At 34.7% G+C, this 26383-nt stretch overlaps 5 protein-coding genes and 2 long non-coding RNA genes across 12 annotated transcripts; 3 read left to right on the top strand and 4 right to left on the bottom strand.

The window, feature by feature from the left end:
- Positions 1-397: 397 nt before the first annotated feature.
- On the top strand, positions 398-14022 carry LOC145725475 (oxidative stress-induced growth inhibitor 1-like). 3 transcript variants are annotated; one of them, XM_081974254.1, is made up of 6 exons: positions 398-640; positions 11428-11503; positions 11566-11840; positions 11894-12382; positions 12969-13490; positions 13546-14022. In XM_081974254.1, the coding sequence occupies exons 2-6, from the start codon at positions 11443-11445 to the stop codon at positions 13936-13938; spliced, it is 1740 nt and encodes a 579-aa protein (XP_081830380.1). In that variant the 5' UTR covers positions 398-640; positions 11428-11442; the 3' UTR covers positions 13939-14022. The 3 variants fall into 3 exon arrangements, with proteins under 3 accessions (XP_081830380.1, XP_081830381.1, XP_081830382.1); XM_081974255.1 differs by having other exon boundaries at positions 11422-11503; XM_081974256.1 differs by having other exon boundaries at positions 11318-11503.
- Positions 7394-9018, bottom strand: LOC145725483 (uncharacterized). Of its 3 annotated transcripts, none has more exons than XR_014177289.1 (4): positions 8468-9018; positions 7944-8142; positions 7821-7877; positions 7394-7766 (listed from the first exon to the last, which is right to left on the bottom strand). It is a non-coding gene; the product is annotated as an uncharacterized LOC145725483 (long non-coding RNA). The 3 variants fall into 3 exon arrangements; XR_014177290.1 differs by having other exon boundaries at positions 7944-8130; XR_014177288.1 differs by lacking the exon at positions 8468-9018 and having other exon boundaries at positions 7944-8169.
- Positions 10360-24664, top strand: Nacalpha (nascent polypeptide associated complex protein alpha subunit). Of its 2 annotated transcripts, none has more exons than XM_081974262.1 (5): positions 10360-10373; positions 23380-23395; positions 23753-24025; positions 24082-24255; positions 24317-24664. In XM_081974262.1, the coding sequence occupies exons 3-5, from the start codon at positions 23762-23764 to the stop codon at positions 24536-24538; spliced, it is 660 nt and encodes a 219-aa protein (XP_081830388.1). In that variant the 5' UTR covers positions 10360-10373; positions 23380-23395; positions 23753-23761; the 3' UTR covers positions 24539-24664. The 2 variants fall into 2 exon arrangements, with proteins under 2 accessions (XP_081830388.1, XP_081830389.1); XM_081974263.1 differs by lacking the exon at positions 10360-10373 and adding an exon at positions 14013-14022 and having other exon boundaries at positions 23378-23395.
- Mgat1 (alpha-1,3-mannosyl-glycoprotein 2-beta-N-acetylglucosaminyltransferase) lies at positions 15295-18963 on the bottom strand. Its single transcript, XM_081974259.1, has 6 exons — positions 18780-18963; positions 18269-18716; positions 17952-18156; positions 16553-16781; positions 16134-16500; positions 15295-16078 (listed from the first exon to the last, which is right to left on the bottom strand). Exons 2-6 carry the CDS (start codon positions 18677-18679, stop codon positions 15965-15967), a joined length of 1326 nt encoding a protein of 441 aa, XP_081830385.1. The 5' UTR covers positions 18680-18716; positions 18780-18963; the 3' UTR covers positions 15295-15964.
- Positions 20053-22024, top strand: Galphaf (G protein alpha subunit f). The gene is made up of 7 exons (XM_081974260.1): positions 20053-20285; positions 20336-20510; positions 20567-20664; positions 20717-20892; positions 20945-21098; positions 21305-21497; positions 21746-22024. Exons 1-7 carry the CDS (start codon positions 20113-20115, stop codon positions 21938-21940), a joined length of 1164 nt encoding a protein of 387 aa, XP_081830386.1. The 5' UTR covers positions 20053-20112; the 3' UTR covers positions 21941-22024.
- On the bottom strand, positions 21947-22968 carry zetaCOP (COPI coat complex subunit zeta). Its single transcript, XM_081974264.1, has 4 exons — positions 22815-22968; positions 22508-22753; positions 22182-22406; positions 21947-22069 (listed from the first exon to the last, which is right to left on the bottom strand). The coding sequence occupies exons 1-4, from the start codon at positions 22830-22832 to the stop codon at positions 22022-22024; spliced, it is 537 nt and encodes a 178-aa protein (XP_081830390.1). The 5' UTR covers positions 22833-22968; the 3' UTR covers positions 21947-22021.
- LOC145725484 (uncharacterized) lies at positions 24108-25354 on the bottom strand. The gene is made up of 2 exons (XR_014177291.1): positions 25189-25354; positions 24108-25125 (listed from the first exon to the last, which is right to left on the bottom strand). It is a non-coding gene; the product is annotated as an uncharacterized LOC145725484 (long non-coding RNA).
- Between the last annotated feature and the right edge of the window lie 1029 nt (positions 25355-26383).

Below are 26383 nucleotides of genomic sequence, written 5' to 3'. Positions count from 1 at the left end.
TAATACAAATAAAGTAGAATGGAACTATACTATGAGACGTATTTGGTTGCTTTTGATAAAATCGTGCATTAATGGGACTCATTAATGAAACATTTTGTATCCGTTATCGTCCATTAAAAAAGCTGTTAATACGTGGTCAACGGAAAATTATTATTAATTATTCAATTATTTATTTATTTATTTTATAATATATAAAAAAAAATTTTTGGGTTTTTTATTTTGGTTGGGAAAATCGAATTGACGGATCTGGCAACTTTGTAAAAATGGCTGGTGGTGTTATTCGTATTTTCTACAAAATAACTCTTCCTTCACTGACAGTACAATAAAATTCTAGGTTGTACTATTGGTGATTTAGTACGAAAAAACAGTAGGAAAGCCGGCAAATCCGCAATTTTATATCACACGCTTCACAGTGCGGTGTTGTAAAGTTAGTTCGTGTGTTGCTGTCGCTTGATACAGGTTGTCCTAAATTGTGCGGTCGAGAAACTCACGCAAATCGATATCTGATCCAAAAACGTGTCCGGTGCCGGAAATCGGATTTTCCTATTTATAAGTGAAAATAGTTTTTGCCAATTGGAAAGCAGCTTTTAAGAAAAAAAAGACAGACACTGACTGAGCAAAATTTATTGATTTCCATCAGGTAAGCTGAATGATGAATTTATCCAGAAAATTATTGCAACTCACCTTATTTTTAAGGTGATAAGTGTGTTTTAGTTTTTTTTTTAAATATTTATCATTGCTTTAAATTGTTACAGTACAGCAACATTTCTTATCATTAATAATAATAATTACACTAGAATATTCGATCGTTCTAGCACATGTAATGTAACTGGTGTTTAATTTTGCAAAGTGGCTGAAACCCAGTGATTATTCATTACAGGAATATAGTTGTTACATTGACGTCACTATAGTTTCTAGTAATGAAATTTAGTATACAAAGGGAGTAGTATTGTAATAATTAGTATTTTTTATAAGTCATTTTAAAAATTGCATCAATTTTGTAATAAATTCAATTTTGTAAAGTTTTCCAGTGCCGTTGAATTTAGGCAGAAGAAAGCCTCTGACACATATGGAACATATGGAAAATTTAATTATATTAGCCATATAAAGTATATGAATTCCTAAAATATTTTGTCAAACAAACTGAAAAAACTAAACAATTTTTTCTTTTTACACACCCAGTATCATTCTTCAAAAGGGGTTTAAATAGGGTAATAAGAGTTTTATTTTACCATATAAATAAAAATTTCCCAATGAATAGAAAACAGTGTTGCCAAACTAAACATTTTCTTTGACAATTGGCTTAAAGACGCGTCATGAAAAGTCACGTGACTTCTGTGCGATTTTGCAACAACCATGGTGTCATGTGATTTTTAAATGAAAACGCGTACACATCCGTTTTGTTAAGATATGTTTATTGAGTATTCGTTAGTTAATAGGACACTTTTCCAAAATGCCAAATTTTTAGTAAAACTGTCCTCATCTAGTCCGTAAAATTTGAAGTAATTACTTTTTAAAAACTTTTAATGTTACTTAATTTGATTTTTAGCAAAACCTAATCAAGATAATTTCTATTTTTTCCCAGTTTTTGTTTAAGTAAATTTGTCTAACAATTGTACTACAAATTGTACATTAATAACCGGGCTAACAACCTTCAATCAGGTATGTTTAAGTTTACCATGTGTATAGTAGATGCATCTGCTTTTATCCGCTAACCGGAATTTAATTTTATCTACCAAAGTGCAGATTCAAGTGGAATTTACGTTATAATGAGCATATAAATTGCCTGTTATGTAACTTTGTAATACAAAAAAAGGTAGAAAAATCGTCAGGATGCTAAAGTAAATGCAGTGATGAGAAACTATTAATGGAAATTATTGTTTTGAATTTTTTGTTACAAATACATCAATTATTGCATTTAAAAACACATGTTTTATGAAAAATTAAAGATGAAGAAGCCAAAATGGCGGATATTATACAGGTGTGGTAAAACTAAAACCGGCCATAGAAAAACTGTGTAGCTGACAGAGAAACATAGATAATTTCATGCGCGAGACAAAGACAGAAAACCTAACAAAATATCACACTGGCACGTTAAAAACAATTCATAGTAAGCTTAAGATGGTTTCAGAGGCCTCTGGCAATTCAAAATGGCTGCCAGAGGCCTCTGGCACGTTAAAAACAATTCATAGTAAGCTTAAGAAGGTTTCAGAGGCCTCTGGCAATTCAAAATGGCTGTCAGAGGCCTCTGGCACGTTCAAAACAATTCATAGTAAGCTTAAGAAGGTTTCAGAGGCCTCTGGCAATACAAAATGGCTGCCAGAGGCCTCTGGCACGTTAAAAACAATTCATAGTAAGCTTAAGAAGGTTTCAGAGGCCTCTGGCAATTCAAAATGGCTGCCAGAGGCCTCTGGCACGTTAAAAACAATTCATAGTAAGCTTAAGAAGGTTTCAGAGGCCTCTGGCAATACAAAATGGCTGTCAGAGGCCTCTGGTACTTTAAAAACAGTTTTAGTAAGCTTAAGAAGGTTTCAGAGGCCTCTGGCAAATCAAAATAGCTGCCAGAGGCCTCTGGCACGTTAAAAACAATTCATAGTAAGCTTAAGAAGGTTTAAGAGGCCTCTGGCAATACAAAATGGCTGTCAGAGGCTTCTGGCACGTTCAAAACAATTTATAGTAAGCTTAAGAAGGTTTCAGAGGCCTCTGGCAATACAAAATGGCTGCTAGAGGCTTCTGGCACGTTAAAAACAATTCATAGTAACCTTAAGAAGGTTTCAGAGGCCTCTGACAATTCAAAATGGCTGCCAGAGGCCTCTGGCACGTTAAAAACAATTCATAGTAAGCTTAAGAAGGTTTCAGAGGCCTCTGGCAATACAAAATGGCTGTCAGAGGCCTCTGGCACGTTAAAAACAGTTTTAGTAAGCTTAAGAAGGTTTCAGAGGCCTCTGGCAAATCAAAATGGCTGCCAGAGGCCTCTGGCACGTTAAAAACAATTCATAGTAAGCTTAAGAAGGTTTCAGAGGCCTCTGGCAATTCAAAATGGCTGCCAGAGGGCTCTGGCACGTTAAAAACAATTCATAGTAAGCTTAAGAAGGTTTCAGAGGCCTCTGGCAATACAAAATGGCTGTCAGAGGCCTCTGGCACCTTAAAAACAGTTTTAATAAGCTTGAGAAGGTTGCAGTAGGCCATCAGGAGCCCATTCCTAGTTCAGGTATAAAAGAAGATGGTTGTCGAAGTCTTATAAAACAAAATGGCGGTTTAAGAAAATGTTTTTGGTTTCGTTGGATTTTTAAAGTTTGAAAGTGTGTAGCGCCATTGTTTTTAAACTTACAATTATTCTCTTTACAAGAATAAAAGAGTGCAAATTTGGCCTAAATTGCCGTCGTGCGAAAAAAAATACACAAAAACTAAAGGCTAAAATTAAGGCTGGTGTCGTTGAGTAATGATATAATTACTCACGGAGGATATGGTGTTTTTATCTATTCAAAATTAGAGATGAATAAGAGTATTATTAAACAACCGTAAAAAGCATTATCAATACATTCATACATTCAAATCATGATAAAATGATTCAAACTGATTTAAATGTTAAACTAACGAAACAGTTATAGTGGTCACTTTGGTATGGCAAAAAATTAATGGTAATTACCAGCTTGTTATGCAATCATTCAAACCAATTACACACGTGACGTATCCATTTCTGGTATGCAAATAATTTCAATGATCAAATTCGTTGCTTGCAGTTAAATCGCATTTATTAAAAGTTCCTACAAGATGCTATAGTAAATACAAGCATAGTTTGTATGTGTATGACTTTAATAGAGTTTATTAATAGTTTCAGTTATTTTATACGTACCTCTATAACTGAAAGTAATCCCTGTTTTTTTATCAATATCTCTTGACCTTTTTATGGTAAAGTCAACGACCAAACAAGGCTCTATTTGTAGTCAAGGAAAATTTCACTAAACAATCTATAACAATGTTTTTCTGAAACTATCACCGGAAAAATATTTATTGAAATTTCGTAAACATGTTTGTCACCTAGTTTGATTTTCCTTTGATTGTAACACACACGTGGTGTGCGTTATCAAATAATCACACAGTTATAACACACCTCTATTTGTTTAATTGCATTTATTCCGCTATCAACGATAACGCTGATGGTTTTAGTAAACAATAAAAGTGCACAAGCCTATTTACTATCGTGGTATTAAAAAACAATGTTTGGGTGTGTCTTCCAAAAATAGATCAAGGATAATCCGGAGGATTTTCCGCACTGGATTGTGCATGTGTAATACGTAAATATCTCGGAAACTACTACGTTTTAAATTTACTGAAAAAGTTTAACATTTCGCGATATTACATCAGAAAGTCTCTAGTCATGGAATTAAATTGGTTAGTGATTAATTGCTGTTATTTTGGATTTTAATGAAAAAATTGCGTAAGCTACACTTGCATATTTAACAAAGTGTGGGAAAGACTGCTGAACAGATTAAATACTGTAGATACATATAGGAATAGTATAACATATACTGACTGTTCCAAAAAAACACTGTTTATGGATGGAAAAGTTAAGTATAAATAGAAAAAATCAGCAATTTTTTGTTCAAAAATATTTCTCTTTTTTTAGCATTTGAAATATTAAAAAATAAAAATAAAAAAATTTTAACTGCTTTAATTGCAATGAGTGGTAAACCATAAAAACAAAACTATTATTATCAGTATCACTAAATCAAGTATTAAATAGGTAGTATTTTGTTGTTTTTATTACATTTAATAGTTATTTAATCAGCGAGTGTATTAATGAAAGCGATTAACAAGTTTTCTTTAATAAAGTTGAGATTATTAATCGCCAATTGGTGGTTGTCAACTAAATAATGTGCGTCTATTTCTTTCTTCGTTTAATACTATACAAATAAAGAAGGATGGAACTACTATGAGTGTATTTGGTTGCCTATATGGGACTCATTCTTCGGTAAAGCTAAAAACCGTAAAGATTTGTTGTTTTTGTTTGTTTTGCTTTTCGGTCCGTTAAAGGTTAATTTTTGCAAACTTAAATTAGTTGAATAATTATTGACGAGTGGATTTGTGAATATTGGACAACAGCAGATTGAATATCGCTACTGATTTTCTGACAGTTGACGGCCGCCATACTGAACGCCTTCAACTTTAGTTGCTTATGCTCCTTCCTGCTATATTTTTTTTCTTTGGACTCATTAATAAACAATTTTGCATTCGTTATCGTCCATTAAAAAAGGCTGTTAATACATGGTCGACGGAAAATTACTTGTACATTTCAAGCTAAATGGTGAACAGAAATGTCACTCAAGGATTTCGTACAGTCGCCATTTTTTACCAGAGATCTCCTGGAGGACAAACAAACTTGTGAACCATCTGCTTTTTACACTTCTTTGCTCGATATTCCAGAAACCTGTGTTGATCACAAAAATCAATTAAGTTTTCTGTCACATGATTATTTATAACGTTTAGGAAAAACTTAATGTAGTTTTTATTAACTTAACAGCTTTTCTTAGTAAGTTGGTTTCATAAAAATCACATTAATTTGGTAGTCTTTGTTGGTATTACAAGTTATAAAGCGCTTTAATTTTATTATCAATGAGCGGGAAACCATAAAAACCAAACTATTATCATAATAATATACTTATGAGGATTATGTAGTGTTTTGTGGTGTCTATGACATTTAAACTATACATTTTAAGTTTTAAATGGACAGCTGGACTAGTGAAGTAAACGTCAACTTCATATGCAAGTGCTCCGCCATATTGAATTAAAAGTCATTCATGTTAATTAAAACTGTGTTACTTTCTTCCTTTATAATTTCTAAAAACAGTATTTTAAACCGAGCTGGGTTTTGAATGTGACTGAACGAGTGAAAAAAGTTACAGTCTGATCTACGCATAACTTAAGCTTGGTTTATGTATAACGGTGACAACTTCTTTCTTTACTAATGCAGCTTCACTTCAGTGTTTGTTAGTTTTGCCACTCTTGCCACATTTATATACAGGTGTGGTAAATCCAAAAGCGACCATAGGAAAACCGTATAACGGACAGAGAAACGTAGGTAATTGCATGCGCGGGAGAAAGACAGAAAACGAAAAAAATATCAAGTAGGCCATATTTTAAGCGCGTTGTTGCCAAACGCCGTAAGTAAGTTTGTCTAGGGTATTGAATACTTACGGCGTTTGGCAACAGCGCGCTGAAAATATGGCCTACTTGATTTTTTTTTCGTTTTCTGTCTTTCTCCCGCGCATGCAATTATCTACGTTTCTCTGTCAGTTACACGGTTTTCCTATGGTCGGTTTTGGATTTACCACACCAGTATATTGACAATTATCGTGACACGTGTCGGACACACAGTGTCAAATGACGTCATCCTGATATAAATTATTATCCGAGCTAAAGTATGAATCACAGGGTGTAATCAATTTTGTTGATTGTTATATTTTTTCTTTTAGCAGCATTTGGTTATGTTATATCTCCTTTTGCGAAGTAAAAATTTGAGGTTTTTCCACGTGACAGTATTAATTATTTAGACTGTAATGTAACGTGACAATTTGTCAAATTCTGGTGAGTTTTAAAAAGAAAAACTCTTGATTTTTGATTAACACCAAAAATGCGATAATTATTGCGTACAATTTGAAGTGAACCGCCTAAACAATAACTTATTTAAACACGTATTAGGCAAATTGTTATCTCGATTACGTGTTAGTACAAGTACTCACGACCGTGACTTTGAACTTTTTTTCGATTGGTTTGAACGTGAAAAAAAAAACCAGTAATGTATTCAATAAGTCATTCATTTAGTCAACTAGAAACGGGTGATTTATGATTTTTTTCCGATCCGATAATGGTGTGATTGTTAATAATTGATTGTTTCCTGGTATCAAGTCGTTTTATGGTGTTTTCCAATGATTTTTAGTTGGAAGGTCGTTTATTGTATGGATTTTGTGATTAAACCGTCGTCTTTTGTATTGGTGTTTCATTGTAAAGTTTGTACTGAGCTTTTGTAGCTATGTTGCTATAAATATAAAAAATATGTTGTGGTAGTTTTTAAAGATTAATGATACCGGTGAAGTAGTTTCTTTGCTTAATTAATTTAATATAATAAAATTTTTCCATTTTGATGGATGACGTTGATTAGTATAGTTCAAAAAGGATCTAGTGTCGTCATTGTTGATAACCTTTGCGGTAACCCTCGTAATCAAACTTTTTGGAAAGCAAATACGAGGCGACAAAGTAAACTTACCACACTTTAATCTATACTGTTATTATAGTTGAGTAGGTACAAAGCAAATACATTAAAATATTTAAGGATTTTACCTTGTAAATGTCCCTGAAGAAGCAAAATTCAATAATTTGCTTGACTGGCGATTCAAAGACTTTCCGGAACCTAAATTTAATGTAATTACTCCCCAAAAAAAAAAAGTTTGATTAATTAGTGCTATTGATGTTGGTGTAGAAAAGGTCAAGAGTGGTAACGCAGACAATTTCTACAGAGTGGTTTCGCTGGTATGCAAATTACGTCCTTCGTGTTGCGAAAAAAAAATGATCAAGATTCATTTAAAGTAGCAATTACCAACACATTTAAAAAAAAGTTATAGTTTCTTAAACACAGAACAGTCACGTGACTACTTTGCAAGGTCCTGATTGATTTATTGTTGTCAAACTACGTCACATCGGTGGTCTGGACAGACTGACAAAAAATTGATTGGGTGATTTGGCCCAAGTGCAAGGCTAATGATGACCTATGGAGTATGTATGTTAGTCAATAACCTTCTAAAAATCACTGCTTATGTTACGTAAATCTTGACCTACTAATAGCATCACTTATGTACAGAGTGTCCCAAGTTGCAAAACTATAGCAAAAAGAAATAGAAAACATATTTTTATTATTTGTTATACGTAATCAATCCAATAATTACCAAATATGTTCTCTCCAATGGCGCTACAGCCCAAATTGAGCCTTGGCCTCCTCTATCTTCCGCATCCAACACTGTCGATCCAACGCCGCTCTCCTCCAGGTTCTGACACCTATCAAGTTCTGTCACTCCATTCTCCCATCTTTTCCTTGGTGTCCCTTTTGGTCTTCTGCCCTGCATATTGAGGGCCCTTTTTGGTAGCCTGTTATCCGGCATTCTTACTACGTGGCCAGCGACCATAGGAAAACCGTGTAACGGACAGAGAAACGTAGGTAATTGCATGCGCGGGAGAAAGACAGGAAACGAAAAAAATATCAAGTAGGCCATATTTTTAGCGCGCTGTTGCCAAACGCCGTAAGTAAGTTTGTCGAGGGTATTGAATACTTACGGCGTTTGGCAACAGCGCGCTAAAAATTTGGCCTACTTGATATTTTTTTCGTTTTCTGTCTTTCTCCCGCGCATGCAATTACCTACGTTTCTCTGTCCGTTACACGGTTTTCCTATGGTCGCTTTTGGATTTACCACACCTGTATGTAAAGCTCTGGACAGCATCCACGTTATCCTCTACTCTGGGGTATTTTTCGTTTCCTCTTGTTCTTGCCCCACCCAAATATGTTATAGAACAATTATATTGGTTTACAGGAACCTTATGTAATTTGTCAAAAAAAAAAAATGTCCGTCAGTGTAACCTTAACATTTTAAAAAACTTTTCATAACCTTCTCTACAAAATTCGGATTAATGCCGGTTAAAATGGTTTTTGAAGGCTGTGAAATGATAATCAGTTTGGGGCAATGTCCGACCAAGATATAGTGGGTGTGGCATTTTTTTTCTTATTCCAACTGTTGCAGCCTTTGTACGGCTTTCTCACACTGTATGATTTAAAATCAATGAAATATACAATTTTTTACAGTAGAGTAGAGAATAGTTTATGTTTAGTATATGGAGGATATTATTTGATAATTTACGTTATTACTGATTACTGTTTATAGTTTTCTATTAGATACTAACAGCAAATGTTTAGGCTGTGACCACAATGCTTGTTAAGATCGACTATTTATTTGTAATAGCCAACCTAGCCCTAGGATAATATTTTTTCTGGAATATATTAATCTTTAAATAATAAGTAATACTCGGATAGCAATTTCTTATTTAATGCAAAATTGATATAAGATTATTCATACGAAATGAACGGTAAAAAAAGAGAACCATATTGCAAACCAATAGTTTCGATAAAGATGGAAACTATGTCAGTTCACTTGGTGCGAAAATCAATTTAAAGCCAGCTGTCAAAGTGTGTGTTATTTGATTTGCTTTCTTCAAGCAGACTAAAGACATTTCATATGGTTTTATAATAAGTGTGATCTTAACTCTTCTACCTTTTATGCTAACTCTACATACAAATCTCAATGGTAAAAAAAAAAACAGTTTTCAACTTATTAGTTTTTCTTGACCAATCACAAACTATAAACAGACTTTTCCTTTTTGTCGTTAACTGATCAAGTGTAGTATTTGTAGACTTCTAACATTACATTCATTTTTCTACTCCTACAGGGATATTGGTTCATTGGTTCATGGATTTAGACCAATCACAGACAATCTTCAGCATTGCGTAAAGAAATAGACCAATTGCAGCTAATCTTGAAAGTAAACAAAATAATTCTTGTGATTGTCATCCTCACTGACAGTTGACATCAAAACATTGCATTTTGGCTTATGTTTTGAGGCAATGAAAAAGCCGTTCAAGTTTCAGTTAGTGTTCCATTAAAGAATAAAAACATCTACTTTATTATATGATAAAGCAAATGATACAAACTTACAATTTACAATGAATCAAAACCATTCAACACCTCAACCTAAAAGACGAAGTTAATCAGCTGTCACCCGGTGACAATCTGAGCCGCTTTTCAGCCGACATTTTGTCAAAGCGCCAAACCCCACGCATGAAGCGCAAATTCTCGAAACAGGAACTCGCAGCCTGGAACTGTCTTTTTGCGGTTTTGCGTCAAGTATTCGTGCCAGTGTCACTTTTGTCGTTAAACTTTTTAAATTAACTACAAATTTTCAGTGCTGTTTTTTAAGTTTAAGTGAAATTATTTACAGATGTTAAGGTAGATTTTTAAGAATCAACTATGGATGAAGAAAAGTTGAGAATTAAAAAAATTAAAGTGTTTTTAACTAACCTCCTGCGATAATCTGATTATAATCGGCTATTGGCACTTTCCAAATTACCACAATCCATATTATTTAATGTTTTAACTCGGAAGTGCAGAAACCAAAACAATTATTTCGTGTTTAACCTCAAACAACAATGACTTGTGCTTGAAGCCCAAATATTGCGGGTGGTGCACCAGGGGAAAAGGGAGAAGGCGTTTGCGTACCAAGCTCACGTCTAAAAATGCGAACTGGGAACGCACATCGGAAAAAGTTTGGTGCACATATGCTCGTTAATGTGCATAAAATGGTCGGCTGGAAAGCGGCTCTGGTCAAACTTTGGCTGCGTCAAAAGTGAAAATGTAAACACGGAAACGTTTCAAACATTGAGAGTTTATTTGTGTGAAATTTGGTAAGTAATTTCAATTAGTCGTAGAAAAAATAGCCTGTAAAACTCGGGCGAATTGTCCATATCGCCTTCGTCCTCGTGCGATAGGGTTTCATCATTTTCACCCTTGTTGTACAATATACTATTTCTTATGTATAAATCATCGTTATAGAAACCAGGTTTAAACTTAATCATCAGTACTAATAAACATGAATAATTTATATTATAAAGTGTGTGTGGTTTAAAAGTAATTAATTATAACAGTTGAAACAAAACGCAAGCGTAAAATTGTTATTTTTTACTGTTTTGAAACAGTTATTAGACTTTGCTCTTTCATTTAACAATAAGCTTAATTAAATCAAATACATGTTGAACGTAGCCAGTAGAATTGTATTTGTCGTTGTGCGTATAATTAATATTAAACAGAATTACTACGCTTTGCGAGTTTTGCATTGTGGTGAAAGTTCGTTTTCAAGCTCTATGGAGCGAACAGAGCGTTTTTGACGTCACAATGACGTAATTTGACAGTTGGACCAATTACGCTTTTGCCAAATTACGTCATCGTGACGTCAAAAACGCTCTGCTCGCTCCATGGAGCTTGAAAACGAATGCGGCCATAACGCTTTATTTTCATAGCGCGTTGATTAATGATTTAAACAGAAGCGGAATAAATTTGTCCAGCAAAAGCTTCTTGAGCAAAAGAAGCGCGTTCTGTCATTTCGTTTGCAAATAACAGAAACTGCCACGTGACCCACTGTCAAATAATACACACAATGACACTTTTCAATCTGTCACAATTGAAATCTCTTTGTCGCGTCATTTGACAATTGTTTACAGAAAATCGTTCAGGTGGCTGAAGAGGCCACATAACCAACTGTCAACGGGTCTTCTGTATAAAACCAGAACTTTCACTACATCAATCCAACTTTGTATCTTTTTAGTTTTAGAAACCATTCAGCAATATGAAAACCAACTTGGAAAAAATGGACCAGGACCCAATCTACAAGGATGTTCTGATTATTGGTGCGTCTCCTAAACAACTCTTTATGTGTGCTATTTTAACCTAGTTTTTCTTCATTATACAGGCAATGGTCCTAGCGGCATCGTTACCTCTTTAATGTTAAGTGGTAAACTGCCCCATCTAGTATCCCATAATCATCCAGATGAAATGCTAAGTGCCCGCTTGAAATCGTCCGACTCTTCCTGTTTAATCACTCAAGATTTGGCTTACTTGGCTCAAGGGCTTGAAGGGCGCAGCACCAATCCCGTGTCCTTGTTAGCGGACGCCCTTTTGCACCCTTGCGCCGATCTCGGTTTAGATTGGGACCCTTTGATTGAGTTTCGATCTGGCGGCAAAGAGGTAATGTGTCCGTTCCATTGTTGTGAGCTTTTAATAAAAGGGTCTGGTAATAGATAGACCACCTAGTGTTAGGACAAGGCCCTCCAGGTGGTTCTTGGCACCGCATCGATCCCGACGTCCTCACCTTGTCTTTGGGAAGCTGGATGGCTTTGCCAGGCAAACCTTTTCCTACCACAGCCTCCAATGAGAAGCGGGCATTCAGCCGCGACGTTGCCGCTTACTACCAAGAATACGTGGACGATATGGGGTTGAATGACTATTTCGTGAATAACATCAAGGTGACGTCAGTGGTCAATCTTAAGGGCAGTTCTGGAGGTGGAACGGTCAATGAGGAGGACGTTTTGCTAAAGAGGAAGATGGATATGTTAAGGCGGGCCGATAGAGACTTACTGGAATGGGTGAAGGATCTTTTTTTGCCGACGAGAAGATCTTTGAACAATGTGTTCAATTGCGTGTTGACGCGAGGTGCTAGAAGAGGACGCCACTGTCGACGATTGCATCGAAATGTGTCTCATTCGGAAGGAGCTAAGAAACTTTGTCAGGTAAGTGGTAATTACTTACAAGGTACCTACTTTAACGACTGAATTAACATTTTGACAACAATGCTGATTTTGTTTTGGTTTTTGTCACTCGTCAATCAGTCACATGACCACTTTTATTAATTGATCAGTCTCATCCACTTCCGCTGACTGACACCACCCCCCATTTACGAGTGTTCTTCTCTATCTTTATCTAGCTCATTGATTTTTAATAGTTCTCTCTTTTTAACATTAATTTCCCATTGAATGATTTTGATAGCGATGAGTATAGTAAAGAAACATCAACAACTGTTAAATTCCGTTACTCTGAACCCATTCGCAAAACCAATTGAGAACCAAAAATAAAAACTAACAATTACTAACTGAGTAAACTGTTTTGAAACTTTTTTTAATAGTTTTGGATGCAATAACTATTGGAAGCTGCATAAAATTCTATGTCAGTGTATACAGGATGGACCAATTAAACGTGAGCATTTCAATATCAAGAACTGCAATATCCTAACAAACTTACTTGTACTGGATATAATCATCACTCTCCATAACTGAGACTGGTGGCAACCAAAATCCAATCATCATCTTTTACTTGCAGGCAAAGTCGGAAACAATCATCATCCCAAAGCACGAAAGAAAAAAACCGATTCTTTGTTGTGGTGACACGAATACCACTACGTTCACCAATACGCCGACCACGCATTCCACTGACATTGACTCATCATCTGCCAATAAGCTGCATGCGCCTTTCCAAACCGATCCTCATTGGTTGCTCGAAGCGATGGACGTAAACAGTGGCGCCACCGTAAAGTACACATGCAAGTACTTGGTGCTGGCTTGCGGTACCTACGATTCCCCCAATCGGTTGGAAGTGTTCAAAGATGGGGAGGATCCTGATTGGCTGGTGCACGATCTGCGCGGATTGGAGAACAAACTGGACCAAAAGGTGCGCGAAAGTCCCGAAGTGGATCCGGTGCTGGTGGTGGGGGCGGGACTCAGCGCTGCCGATGCTGTCATGGCGGTGCGTTCCAGAAATGTGCCGGTGGTGCACGTTTTTCGAGGGCGAAGCGCCGAATTTACGAGACAACTTCCGGAAAATATGTACCCCGAATATCACAAAGTGAGTATTTTTTGTAACTTGTCTTTGAAATTAGTTAAAGCTTATTTAACATCAGGTTAGACAAATGATGAACGACGGTGGATCGACATATCCCCTCTACACTGCCTATCCTGAACATTCTGTAATCAGTTTCGATGAAGACAATCGGACTGTTAAACTAGCGACTACAACAGGAGAGGAGTCCAAATTGCGCATTTCTTTTGCCGCTGTCCTAATCGGTTCTAGGCCCAATTTAAGCTTCATGCCTCCTGATATGGAATTGGGAGTTTTCCCCGAGAGGCCCATCGACTCCAAGTCCAATCCAGTCAATATTAACCCCTTGACTCACGAGGTTAACGGTCAAGAGGGACTGTTTGCTGTAGGACCGCTGGCGGGCGACAATTTTGTTCGATACATTCCTGGTGGAGCGATAGCTGTTGTAGCTGAGTTGTACAAAAAAATGCAATAGATTGTAGATTATATGAGGGAAAGTGTTTAGAGATGAAATTGACTGAGATTTTTCTGGATTTGCTCAACAACACTCAAAGTTTGGCTGTAAACATAATATTGTATATAGATTTGAAGGAAATACTCATTGACATACCACTTAAGGTAGTATTTGTTGTTTATTAAAATTATAGGAAATTATTTTAATTATCATAATGAATCACATTCTTTTTAGCAATTTTAATGAAACTTTAAGGTTGTGATAGGGTTGGTTTGAATAAGACTCTATAAAACCGAGCTGCTAAACTCAAAATAGACCGTTTTTGGGCTCGTTGTTGTTGTTGGACGTGTTTTCCTCCACTTCATGTCTTTTTATCAGAGTTTATTTTTTTATACACACGTAGTTGCGTAAGTAGAATAATTGTCTACTTATTTTGATATATGTACACGTTTACAATTTGTCTTTGGTTGTTATTGATTAATAAAGAATTATTGCACTTCTATTGATTTTTTGTGTACCTACCTATGAGTAGGGGTAGACTAAAACTACTAAGTAAAGAGAAGCCTCCTCAAAGATTTTTAAAACAGAATCCACCGAAAAGTGCTATTTTTCAGTTAGTTTGATTTTTCCAGTAAAAGCGTAGCCACAAAAAAGTGTTAATAATAGAAATTGTAGCTCTACAATATTACATTTGTATGTTTTCATCCATAAAGGCCTCCTCAAAGGGTTACAGTGCAAAATGTGACAGAGTACACCAAGAGTGTTATTTAAGGAGCTATCAAAAAGTGTTAATAAGAAGTTGTAGCAAATTTTTGTGGAGCAACAAAGCTAATTATTAAATTAAATCAAACTAAATTATCTACTCATTAAAATTTACACTTAAACCCAAAATTTGTCTTTGGCAAAAGCACACACATTTTCCAAATTATGTCTAATCTCTTCCATCGATTTTATCAAAAAATTGTAATTTATTTGTAAAATGTATCAACCGACTTTCAACAAATGCTTGTTTCTATATTAATTATCATTTTAGATAATTTTTCAGTTATTTTATTTTCCTTTCGGTTATTTGACGTAAATTTACGGTTTAATTGACGCTATTTACCCGTTACCCCGCTGCTTAAAGATGGTCATGACATGATTGTAACAGAATGATATTTATTAGAAATTACGTAATTTTCAATTCAAAATTATAAAAATCTACCATATCTGCCATTTAAATTTAATTTAGTTGAAAAATAGCAAATAATTCCACTAGTAAAACTACCGCGTAATTGGTTTAGAGTTGCAAGTTAGATAATTAGAACTAGAAACCACAAAATAGAGCGGCAAGTCTTCTTCAATATCTGATGGTACATATTCTAGTAAAAATTCCTATTAAATTAAATAAGGTTTTATTTACAGTATAACTATAAAATATTACAACAAATTTATTTACACTTCTGTACCAATAACAGTTCACATCCCACATACAAAATTCAGTTTACTTTTACAGTCAGCATTAAAAGGTAGTGCAGTATAGTTTAATCAGGAAACATATTAAAGGTATATGACTTAATTATTATGTAAATGCATCACCATTTTATATTAAAAATTGGAATTTGGTACACAAATGATCAAAATTTTGTCATAGATCAGATAACATTCCAATCAGTAGTTGACACTTCTAAACTCAAGTGACAATTTTAAGTACATCCTCAAAGGGTTCATGTAAACAACTCATCAAATTTATCTTTACATTAATCAGTTCTTAAATAAAATTTAACCAAATGATGTCTAAAATGCCCACATATGCTCCAGTCTGTTCAAAATTTAATAATTAGCACCTGCGATAATTAAAAAGTTTGAACACTTAAGCAGAATAATATAAAAGTAAAAGTTTATAGTTGTGTGCCAATATCTTTGGTTTCTTTTACACCATACACCCCCCAAATAAATAAATTGTACTCTCCACTTAAGCTAAATTTGTCATTATTTAGTTGACAACATTTTGGCAATAAACAACCTTGAACGGTAAAAATGTGCGTTTTTTACAACATTATTTGGGTTAACTCCAACTGAGTTCATAGCCTTTCCAGTTTGCGCTTGGAGCTAAATGCACAGTGCGTCCATTATAATAAAAGGTTATAATACCTTTATAGGCCATCCTCGGTACCCCACCCTAAAATCACACTTTAAACTAACCTTTAACTCAAACACGACTGTTAATTGCTTACCCGAAAATCATCCATGAGCCCCAATTTTTTTGTGATGATTTTATACTCATTGAGCTTCCGATAAGTAATGCGAACAGGACCATCAAAACTGATAATATTGTTCCTTAAATCCTCATAATTAACCACTGGACACTTGTAAACAGCTCCTATGAAATCTTTATCGTAAACATCTTTCACTAAATAGGTTAAATTCATTTTGGAGAAAGGAACAAATTCCTCGTTAAGCTTGATGTATTTCAAATGCTTCTCAAAATACATTCCATTGGACACGCCAATTTTCCCAAAAGTTTTCGTTCTAGATATTTCAGGACGTATGCATGAGCGTTCTTTTCGTTGTGTTGGTTCCCGTATCCAATCATCCCAATAGCTGAAAATATTCTCTTACAACGTGATTATTATTTTAAATTTAGTTTACACACGATCGGGGCCATTTTGAGTACAATTCCAGCCACAAATTCCTGGTTAACATCCAACCCAAACCGGGGAAAAAATCAGTTCTATAGAGTAAGTCAGGTCGTTCTGTATTAACCAAACCTTCTTTACCATTGTCGTTCCAAGCGGAAACACACCATAAACTAGGGTCTTTTTGGAGTAGAGGGTAAGTACCAAGGAAATATTCAAAAAAATCTGGCGCTACTTCTAAATCATCTAAAAAATATAAAGACTGTAATAGAATGAGACATTAAAGATGTGGCTAAGAGTAGTAAAACTTTTAAAATTGTTTGTTATTTAGATGGGATATTTCTAAGAGTCCACCTTACTATTTTTGTTTCTAAAATTTCAACAACCTGCAGAAGAGTAAAGAAGATATTTGAGACTAATACATATGGAGTCAAAAATGTTTGATGTCCTCTAGCGCTTCTTAATGTTTGTTGCTGTATTTGTGGAACACCATAAAAAACTTGATCAAAACTAAAAATGGGAAACCATAGAGGTGATTGCAAGGCTTCCAAAATAACACCCTTATTTGTTTAAGTGTGCCTCTCACACATTCAAAATGGTCCTAAAGGCATCTGGGAATTTAAAACAATTCTAGGGTTTAAAACACTTGTAGCTGTCTCTGGCACTTTTAAAAGGTTTTAATAGTATTTAAAGGTCAATCAAACTTTCATAATGGTCCTAGAGGCCTTTGGCAATTTAGAACAAGATGGATGGAAAGGTTAAAGACACTTGTAGAGGAATCTGGTACTTTTTCAAAGATTCTCAGTAACATTTAGAGGTCTCTGGACTCTCTGGCACATTCAATGGTCCTAGAGGCCTCTGGCACTTTTTAAAAAATTTTCTATAACATTTAGAAGTCTGTGGAACATTCAAAATGGTCCTAGAGACCTCTGGCAATTTAAAACAGTTATGGAAAGGTTAAAGACACTTGTAGAGGGCTCTGGCACTTTCAAAATGGACCTAGAGGCAATTTAAATCAAGGCAGTTATTGAAGCCACTTTTTACTTCTGAAAATAGTCTATGAGGTTTTAATATAAAGATTTATTCCTTTCCATTATACTTGAACTGCATTTTAGACACAAAACTGGTCTGAGGAATGTGACACAACAGTCAGAAGTCACTGAACAGAGTATAATCCTTATATAACACTAAATTGGAATATTTTGTTAATGGTTTATTAACTTTCATGTGTCACCCTGTAAATATCAATCTATTCCTAAATATGTCTACTTTTCTGTCAATTTTTTGTACAGCACATTGTAATGGCAAAATAAAGAAACAAACAAATCTGAATGTTTCCAATATACATTAATTTCAATGTTACTTTAAATAAATGGTTTTACTACTCTTTGAAAAGTATTAAACCCCAAAACAAACCTTCAACTATGATCACAGAACTGAAGTTAAAATTAAAAAACATTTGGTTTAAAGCCCAACCATAATGGCGGGCTATTTTGAAATATCCCTTAAACTTCTTTTCCTTAGGTGGTACTTGTATGTCTGACTGATCAGGCTGTTGGATTAAGGTTAACTGAGAGCCATAGCTGCGAATTGTGTTGGCAGTATCTTCATGATCGCAATCCTACAATTAATATAACAGGAAGTGTGCTTCATGGTTTCAATAATTGTGAATGAAAACCGCAAACATACTATTTAGTGTTGCTGTCAAAGTACATTGAACTTTAACAACTTACCTGACTAACTATAATAGGAAACTTATCAGGATCAGGACGATACTGAAGTAACTTATCCAAACATCTAGTAATACTGACTCTATTGCAAGCAAAGACAAGTACAGGCAGTTTTCCTTCTGGAGACTCCACCACAGGTCCACGAGGGTTTGTAATGGCTATTTCTTGGTTCTCCTCCTTTTTTTCATAAAGTTCTTGAGCCAAGTCTTGTTGTTGCTCTAAATATTCTTGAGCCTCCTTTATAATTTGGTTATTTGACTTGAACTGATCCTGAATGCCATTTTCTAGCTTAGTTAGATGGCTGTAGAAGGTTTTTCTATTCTGTTCTCCCAAATTGTTTGAAAACAAGAACAACACAGTTAGCCAGATGATTGCCACCGCCAGGAATATAAGGGCTAAACGCTTCATGCGCATTTTACTAAAATTTAGGTGCCTTGGGCGGATTAAAAGCCTGAGAAAGATGGTTCATTCAGATTTACCATACTGTAGGCTAATTGTTTTGTAAAATTCTTACCCCCGAGAGCATGATAGCTCTTGTCCTGAATGGTTATTGATTGATCATGTCCAGTCCTACCGAATACTGGAGAAATGAGAGCTGAAATACACTGAACATGGGCTAAAAATGGTTTTTTTTCTGAAAAAAAGATGAAAAGTCTCTTCAAAAGTATTTAAAGTTTACGTTTTACGAAGCTGTCACTGTCAAAAATCAAGATAAGAAATGTCATATAAAAATGACAGCCGACTTAATTAATTTCAATTTCGTAGCACACGTGACTAACTGATTATTCCAGTGTTGTTGTTCACGTGACTACACACTTTAAAGACAACAAATTAATATTGAATTTTTTTTGGCTTAAATTTTTTTGTGGAAATTCAAATATCTCAAAAACGTAGAAAAAATACGTTTAGTTAAAAGGCTCTTTATTAAATACGCATTGTTCAGCTCTTTACTTCGGCTATATACAGAATATTTCATGAGCAATACCTATTTTATCCTTATTATTTTTATTTAATATAATATAAAAAGTGATAAGAAAGTTGTAGCAAATTTCATGCTCTACAAGATTACATTTAGGTGCTTTCATTCTCAAAAAGTTAAGATGGCAAAAAGTATATAGTACCATTAAAGTACTCTTTTACAACCAGTTTTTTAATAAGAAAATATAAACGATAACCAATTGAATTATTTCAGGTTATATCCATGGAGAGACGCTTTGTATTCACTTAAAACTAATAAATTCCTCTATTATTTTCTATGGCCTTTATTTTTTCATATTTTTTCTCTTTGTGTAATTGCCTCTGTTATCTTTAACTGTCAATCAAATGTTATCGGTTTTTAGATCAAATTACTATACTTTTTAAGTGGTTTACGCATAGTTGAGCAAATATTGCAGATTACAAGAACACAAATGAACAGGCATACAAATTGACCCCGCCCAATCTTACAGATTTAAGCCAAAAATATACTAATTCTGTCAAACTGTTTTATTGCTAATTAAGTATTTTGTATCAATCATTCTTTAATTTCATAATGACTGTACTTTATTTAATAATGTACTTTATACAATACAAGACGGACATTCTGTATCATAGGCAATTTGTTAAAAAACCTTTTGATTCTAGAATAATGTACACAAGACATTTCTCAAGGATTAATATAAAAACAAAGAAACCCTTATTCGCGATTGTTTCCTTTAATCAAATTACAAAATGTAATTGATAAGATTAGAACATCTGAAATCAGTACACTATAGTAGCCTAATCTCATCCTTAATCCGCCAGCAAGACAGTTTCAAGTCGGTAGTTTTACTACTTGAAAATAAATCTGACTCTCTAAATAGAAAACCATGGTTTTCTGCTGCCGCAACGAAAACTTTGCTCCGGGAGAAGAAGAGGCGAGAAAATACACGAAAACTTTCGTGGGAACGAAGAAAATTTTACTTTTAGGTACGGGAGAATCTGGGAAAACCACGATCATCAAACAAATGAAGATTTTGCACATCAACGGATTTTCTGATGAGTAAGCGTTTGTATTAGCGAAGAAGTTTAGCAGACTTTTAACTTTTATAGGGACCGGAAAGAGCGAATTCCCAATATTAAGCAAAATATTCATGAGTCCATATACGATATTGTGAGTCATATGAATCAAATCGACCCGCCTACAAAGCCGGCCAACGAAACCACAAAATCGTCTATAGAATTCATCCTAAATTTGGGTCCTAAAGAACCAGAGGAGTACACAGAGGTGGGTAAAAGTAACTCAAAAAGCGTGCTAAATAAGTAAACTTTTTAATTTGATAGGAATATTTTGATCATGTGAAACAAGCCTGGTTGGATGATGGAGTGCAAGAAACTTTCAAACGATCCAATGAATATCAACTTATAGATAGTGCGGAGCAGTGAGTTTTGTTAAAAATACGCAATGTGCAGTTACTGAATAATCACTTTCAGCTTCTTAAATCGTATAGACACAATAAGACAGCCTGATTACATCCCAGACACGCAGGACATACTATTCTGTCGTGTAGAAACTAAGAGCATATCAAAAATTGAGTTTGAGGTGCCACTTTCAAAGTTGGAAGGAGGTAAGGCTGTGTTTTGGATGTATGACGTTGGTGGTCAACGAGGTAATAATTAATTCAAATAACTTTCAAATTTTAAACTAAGAATAACATAAAGGTCACCGTAAACGATGGTTGCAAGTGTTTGACGGGATACAGGCGATTTTATTTCTGATAAGCGCAAGCGACTTTGATCAAACTTTGAGGGAAGATTCGACCAAAAATCGGCTGCAGGAGGCTTTCGACTTGTTCAAAGATATTTACAGAAGCAAGTAATGTCTTACTTATTATATATCATGGTTTTGTGACACATTTATGAGTAGATTTATTAGTTTTACTTATGCAAGCCATAGGTAATTTATTCAAAAAAGCAGCATCTATACTTAAAATCATAATAGTCATAATACAAGTACAGTACATTTAACACCCTGTATATAATGCAAAAAATGCAAAGCATGCACTATTTTATGTGATCAAGGTTTGTCAGAGAAGCTGGCCTGATTGTGTTCCTCAACAAACAAGACTTACTCAAAAAGAAAATACTGGAACATCAAAGGAAGTTGGAGACATATTTTCCAGACTATGCCAAATACACACCCTCAAAAAAAGACGAATGGGACGGCCGGGACGAATATGAAAAGGCAAAACTGTACATGAGACACAAAGTTTTGGTAAGGTTTTATACTTTTGTATTAGAGAGTTTTTAATTTTTTATTATGCCTACCTTATACTAATTACCCTATGAACCAGACTCTGAAATAAACAAATTTGGCCCTAAAAATGAAATAATAAGAATATAGTAGTAAAAAGTAAAAAAATATTATATAACATTCAACTTCTCTGCATTAATGTGTTTTTCATGTTTACACTCTAAAAATCCAAATTATTTTACTAAAAGTATAACACACATTTTTTTCAGAGCATTGCATCTACTCCTGTTAAAATTGAAAGTGTGGGATTTGTGCCTGGCTACAATATAAATGAAGAACTTCCCCCCAGACAAGTGCACATACATTTCACCACAGCAACAGACACCAACAATATCAGAAAAGTGTTTGAAAGTGTCAGAGAAATTATCTTAAAAGATATTATTGGGAATGTGTTCTCCTTGTAAAATCCCTTTATCATTTTTAAACTTGTTTAATAATAAAATTTTACCACCTACACATAACAGTAATATACAGTAATTTTGAACTTACTTAAGCAACGACCACTTGAGCTGTTCTTTTGCAGTTTGAAACACCTACAATCAAATATGACAGGATATTAACTTAACAGATAAAATACTGAACCAACTTATAACTTAAGAGAAAGCTCTCATTTCACCAAAATAGAGAGTGTATAGCATTGGTTACCTGAGCAACGGTTTGTTCCCCAATGGGGATATCGTCGCTCCTTAAAGCCACTCTGGATACTACTGATGTTGAATCGGCATCAATGATTATGCCTCCATCACATATCTCATCCATTGCTAACATGACAATGTCTAGGGCTTCCAAGACTGCTCGTTTTTCGACGTTTTTTCTCAAAATTTGGCTGACAGAGTCATAGAGGCAGTTTAAGACACTCATAAGGATTAACTAAAAGATGTAAAAACTAAATAGTTTTACTAAAAAAAAATACTTTACTGTCACACAAAACACCTCGGAGTTTTCTATAGTAGAGTAAGTATTTAACAAACCTCATTGTCATTGGAGCTGCCCATAACATAAAAGAACAAATCAACATTACTCTTATAGACACAAGTGAGACCATCTAGCATTATAATTTCGGCGTTTGCCCTGTGGGTCTTGTTGAACAGGTTCTTCTCGAATGTTTTCTGCTCTTTAGGCGTTGGGAATACGTTTTTATCATAGTATTTCGCTAAAATACGGTTGCCGTCGCTGTCCAAGATTGCGATGCCTTTGACGGCGTACAACATAGGTTCCTGATTGAATATATTTCATTGTAGTAATAAAGGTAAGTAAATTACAAGTGAAATAACTTACTAAGAGGGATCCTTCCATTTTTAGTAACTTAAAAAATTTGAGTTTTCTTCAATTTTACCAGGTTTAACTTTTTAAACCAAAACACGTACACAAATACATGTCAATTCCAGCTGTCATCTGTCACTGTCATTAATGTGATGTGGTTAAAGGTTAGGCCCAGTTGCCAAATGATGAAAAGTACTTTGTTGTTCGGATAAGTTTTTTGTTTGATTTGGTTTTAGAATAGTTTTAAGTTTTAAATTAAAACATTATCTGCTAGAAATAATTAACATATATTAAGTAAGGTGCACTTAATGAAAAATAAGGTTATAATTATTAAAAATAGCTGAATTTATAAAATTTTCTTAAAGTGCTTCTATAAAATGTGGCAATGTTGCAAATAGCTAGTTTCTGATCATGCCAAAGTCAGCTGAACAAAGAGGAAAAAGTAGGAAACTGTAAGGATCAAATTTCAAATTCCTATTTTCGACCAATCAGACGCCAAGTTAAACTGTCATATCATATATCCATCTCTCTTCAGCTCCTTTTCGTCAAATTTGTGCCTCTGAAAAAGTTTGGTGTATTGTATTTGAGAAAATCAGGTAAAATTTCATTTTATTTCAAACATCTTTATAATTTTTACCGTAAAAATGATCTATTTTGGTTGCTTAGTATTATAGTAGCCCATTTTGTTACATATTTTTCTGCAAAACCTAAATTAAGCGGTTTATTTTCGCTTTCAATAATACCCCCTCCACCAAATCAACAACAATCAAAACTCTTTAAGATTTTTAACAATAATAAAATGGATGATGATTTTATTCCAAGGTTTCGCAAATATATCAAATCTGATATAACGTTGATGTCAGTCTTGGCAGTCTGAATTGCATAGCAAAACCTTTAAAACCAAGCCCAGGCTCTCTTAAACAATAACCTTAACCTGTATGTTTGGTCAACAGATCCACAAAATGCCTGAACTAACTGAAGTTGAGAAAACCGCCCCTGTGGAGGCTAAACCCGTCGAACAACCACAACAAAGTGCTGAATCTTCAACAGACAGTTCAGATGAGGAAATTCCTGAGTTGGAAGATGCAGGCACAGCTAATGCTACTGGGGCTGCCTTTCCAGGGGCTTCAGCTGCTGGTTTGCCTGTAGACATGGTCTCCAAAGCCAAACAGTCTCGCGGAGAAAAAAAAGCTAGGAAAATTATGTCCAAATTGGGCTTGAAACCTGTAAGTTGTAACCTTTTATGTTAGCTCTAGGTGTGTAGTTACAGGTTTACTTTTAGGTGCAAGGGGTAAACCGAGTAACCATTCGTAAATCAAAGAATATTTTATTTGTCATTAACAAACCTGATGTGTACAAAAATCCAGTTAGTGATACGTACATTGTTTTTGGTGAAGCCAAAATTGAAGATCTGTCTCAACAAGCTCAAGTGGCTGCTGCTGAGAAGTTCAAAGAGGTTAGTTAGTATTTTAATAACCTTTCTGGTTTCTGTGTAATATGAAATATCATTTTTGAAGGCAAATCCTGCTGGAGATGGTGCTGCTGGCACCACAACCACATCAGTGGCTCCTATTGCAGAAGAATCTGATGAAGATGAGGAGGTGGATGAAACTGGAGTGGAGGATAAAGATGTGGAGTTGGTCATGTCCCAGGCCAATGTTAGTAGGCCAAAGGCCATCAAGGCACTGAAAAACAACCAGAATGATATAGTAAATGCGATAATGGAGCTCACAATGTGAGCTCCTGGATAGTTTTTCATTGTTTTTTTATTTCTTAACAGTGAATTTGCCTTTTGGATTTAGTTAAGTTGTGAAACGTTTAGGTGTAAATACAGCCAATAAATTGTAAAAGATTCACACCAGAAACTGTTTTTGTTTTATTGTGTAGTGGGTGGTTAAAACCCCTGAAATTGTTGGGTAAAATCTAAAAGTAGCTTTCAGCTCACATTCAAACCATTTTTGAAGAGAAGTTTCTATTTTCTGAGTTCGGTTGGGGGATCCAAGACATTTCACTCTGCATATGTGTCCAAAAAAGGGAACATTTTTAAACAGGATTTTGTGGGTTTTATCAATGGGTCACCTTTACAACTAATTAAAAAAAAACCACAAACAGGTGGGCAACCAACTGGCCTATACCAATTTTTTTGCATTGTGTTATTTCCTCTATGATACGAGCCTCCATTAAAGGCTATACATACTGCAGCAAAATAACAATTAACCTTACCGTTAAAAATTACCATAATCTTGGAGGATATATGCAGAGGAATTTTCTAGTGCTGTATGTGGAAGCACGTTTTGCAATGGGTGGAAGAAATTATGTTGAAGAACTATCATATATACAGAAAGTATATGACATAAGAAAAAAGGTTTTTTGAAGAGAACAACAATACCAAAACAGGCTCTCATCACGATGTTCATTCATTACACCCAACACCCATATGTACTATAATGTTGCGTCGAGCCCACGTGAAAGTGCATGGTACTAGTAATGATCGAAAATAAACCGGTCGATTTATCAGTACCGTACTTTATGGTACGTAAATAGTCACAGAAATGTTTTATAATACTTTTTGTGAACTATTTCACACCCTTATTCTATCTTCTTATGGTACTTTTGTTCTATAGATGCTATAGAGACTGTTCCAAGTTTGATCCTTAGTATATTTACACTAATAACTGAGTTGAGAAAACCAAAAAAATCCCAATAATGACTTAAAATTGTCTTTTAAAACTTTAAACATTTAATATAATACCAATGATGTACTTTTCACCTTTCATGGGGGTTTCAATCTGAATGGTAGAGACGGTCCATACCTGGTTGACTCGATAAATTTCAGCTAAACCCGACCATATGGTCAACCCACATTTCGAGATTAAAAACACTTTCAGATGCCGTATTTGGAGATGCCGACGCCCGGCATCCTTCGGTGAGGTCATTCTGGCGTCGCCAGCACAGTTAGACGGTACTGAAGCAGTACCTATACGCTGACAATCATGTTTATTGCCAAAAAAATCGAAAATTATGCAATATGTATACTAAATATATTATTTTACATTTTAAAGTCACGTTTGGTAATACATGTTAAGGTTGTATTTGTCATGGATTAATGATAATTACAATCAATATAATATATAACAGTTTTTTTTGACCGAAGCTCTAAAATGTCAACAAACATGTGGTTATTTTACGCACAAATGGTTCTGTAATGTTTGTTTCCATGGCAAAATAGTTATTTACCTAACTAGTGCGGGAAGTGACACTTTTCCGCACGCTGATTGCACCCTATCGAGTGCGGAAAAGACACTTTCGGCACGTATTAGGGACAATATTTTTCCTGCGATCCTGCAGAAAACTACAATGAGAACATTAGCATTTTACAATTAGTGTTTATGTCATGCTCTTTGTAGATGAAGGTGTTACAATAGAAAACCAGTCAATTAAATTTCTTTCTAAATAGTCACTTAAACTGAACATGTAAAAAAATAATTAAACTATAATAATTTAACTAGAGACATTAAATTATCAATGCAATCAAAATCGTGCGGTAAACACTTTTCCCCACGATCGTAGGAAAACAAAATTAC

This window comes from Ips typographus, linkage group LG2 (genome assembly GCF_016097725.1).
Source record: "Ips typographus isolate SLU linkage group LG2, UJ_Ityp_2.0, whole genome shotgun sequence".
NCBI classification, from domain to species: domain Eukaryota; kingdom Metazoa; phylum Arthropoda; class Insecta; order Coleoptera; family Curculionidae; genus Ips; species Ips typographus.
The sequence above is the reverse complement of the archived record's forward strand: the minus strand, read 5'-3'. Positions and strand labels throughout refer to the sequence as shown.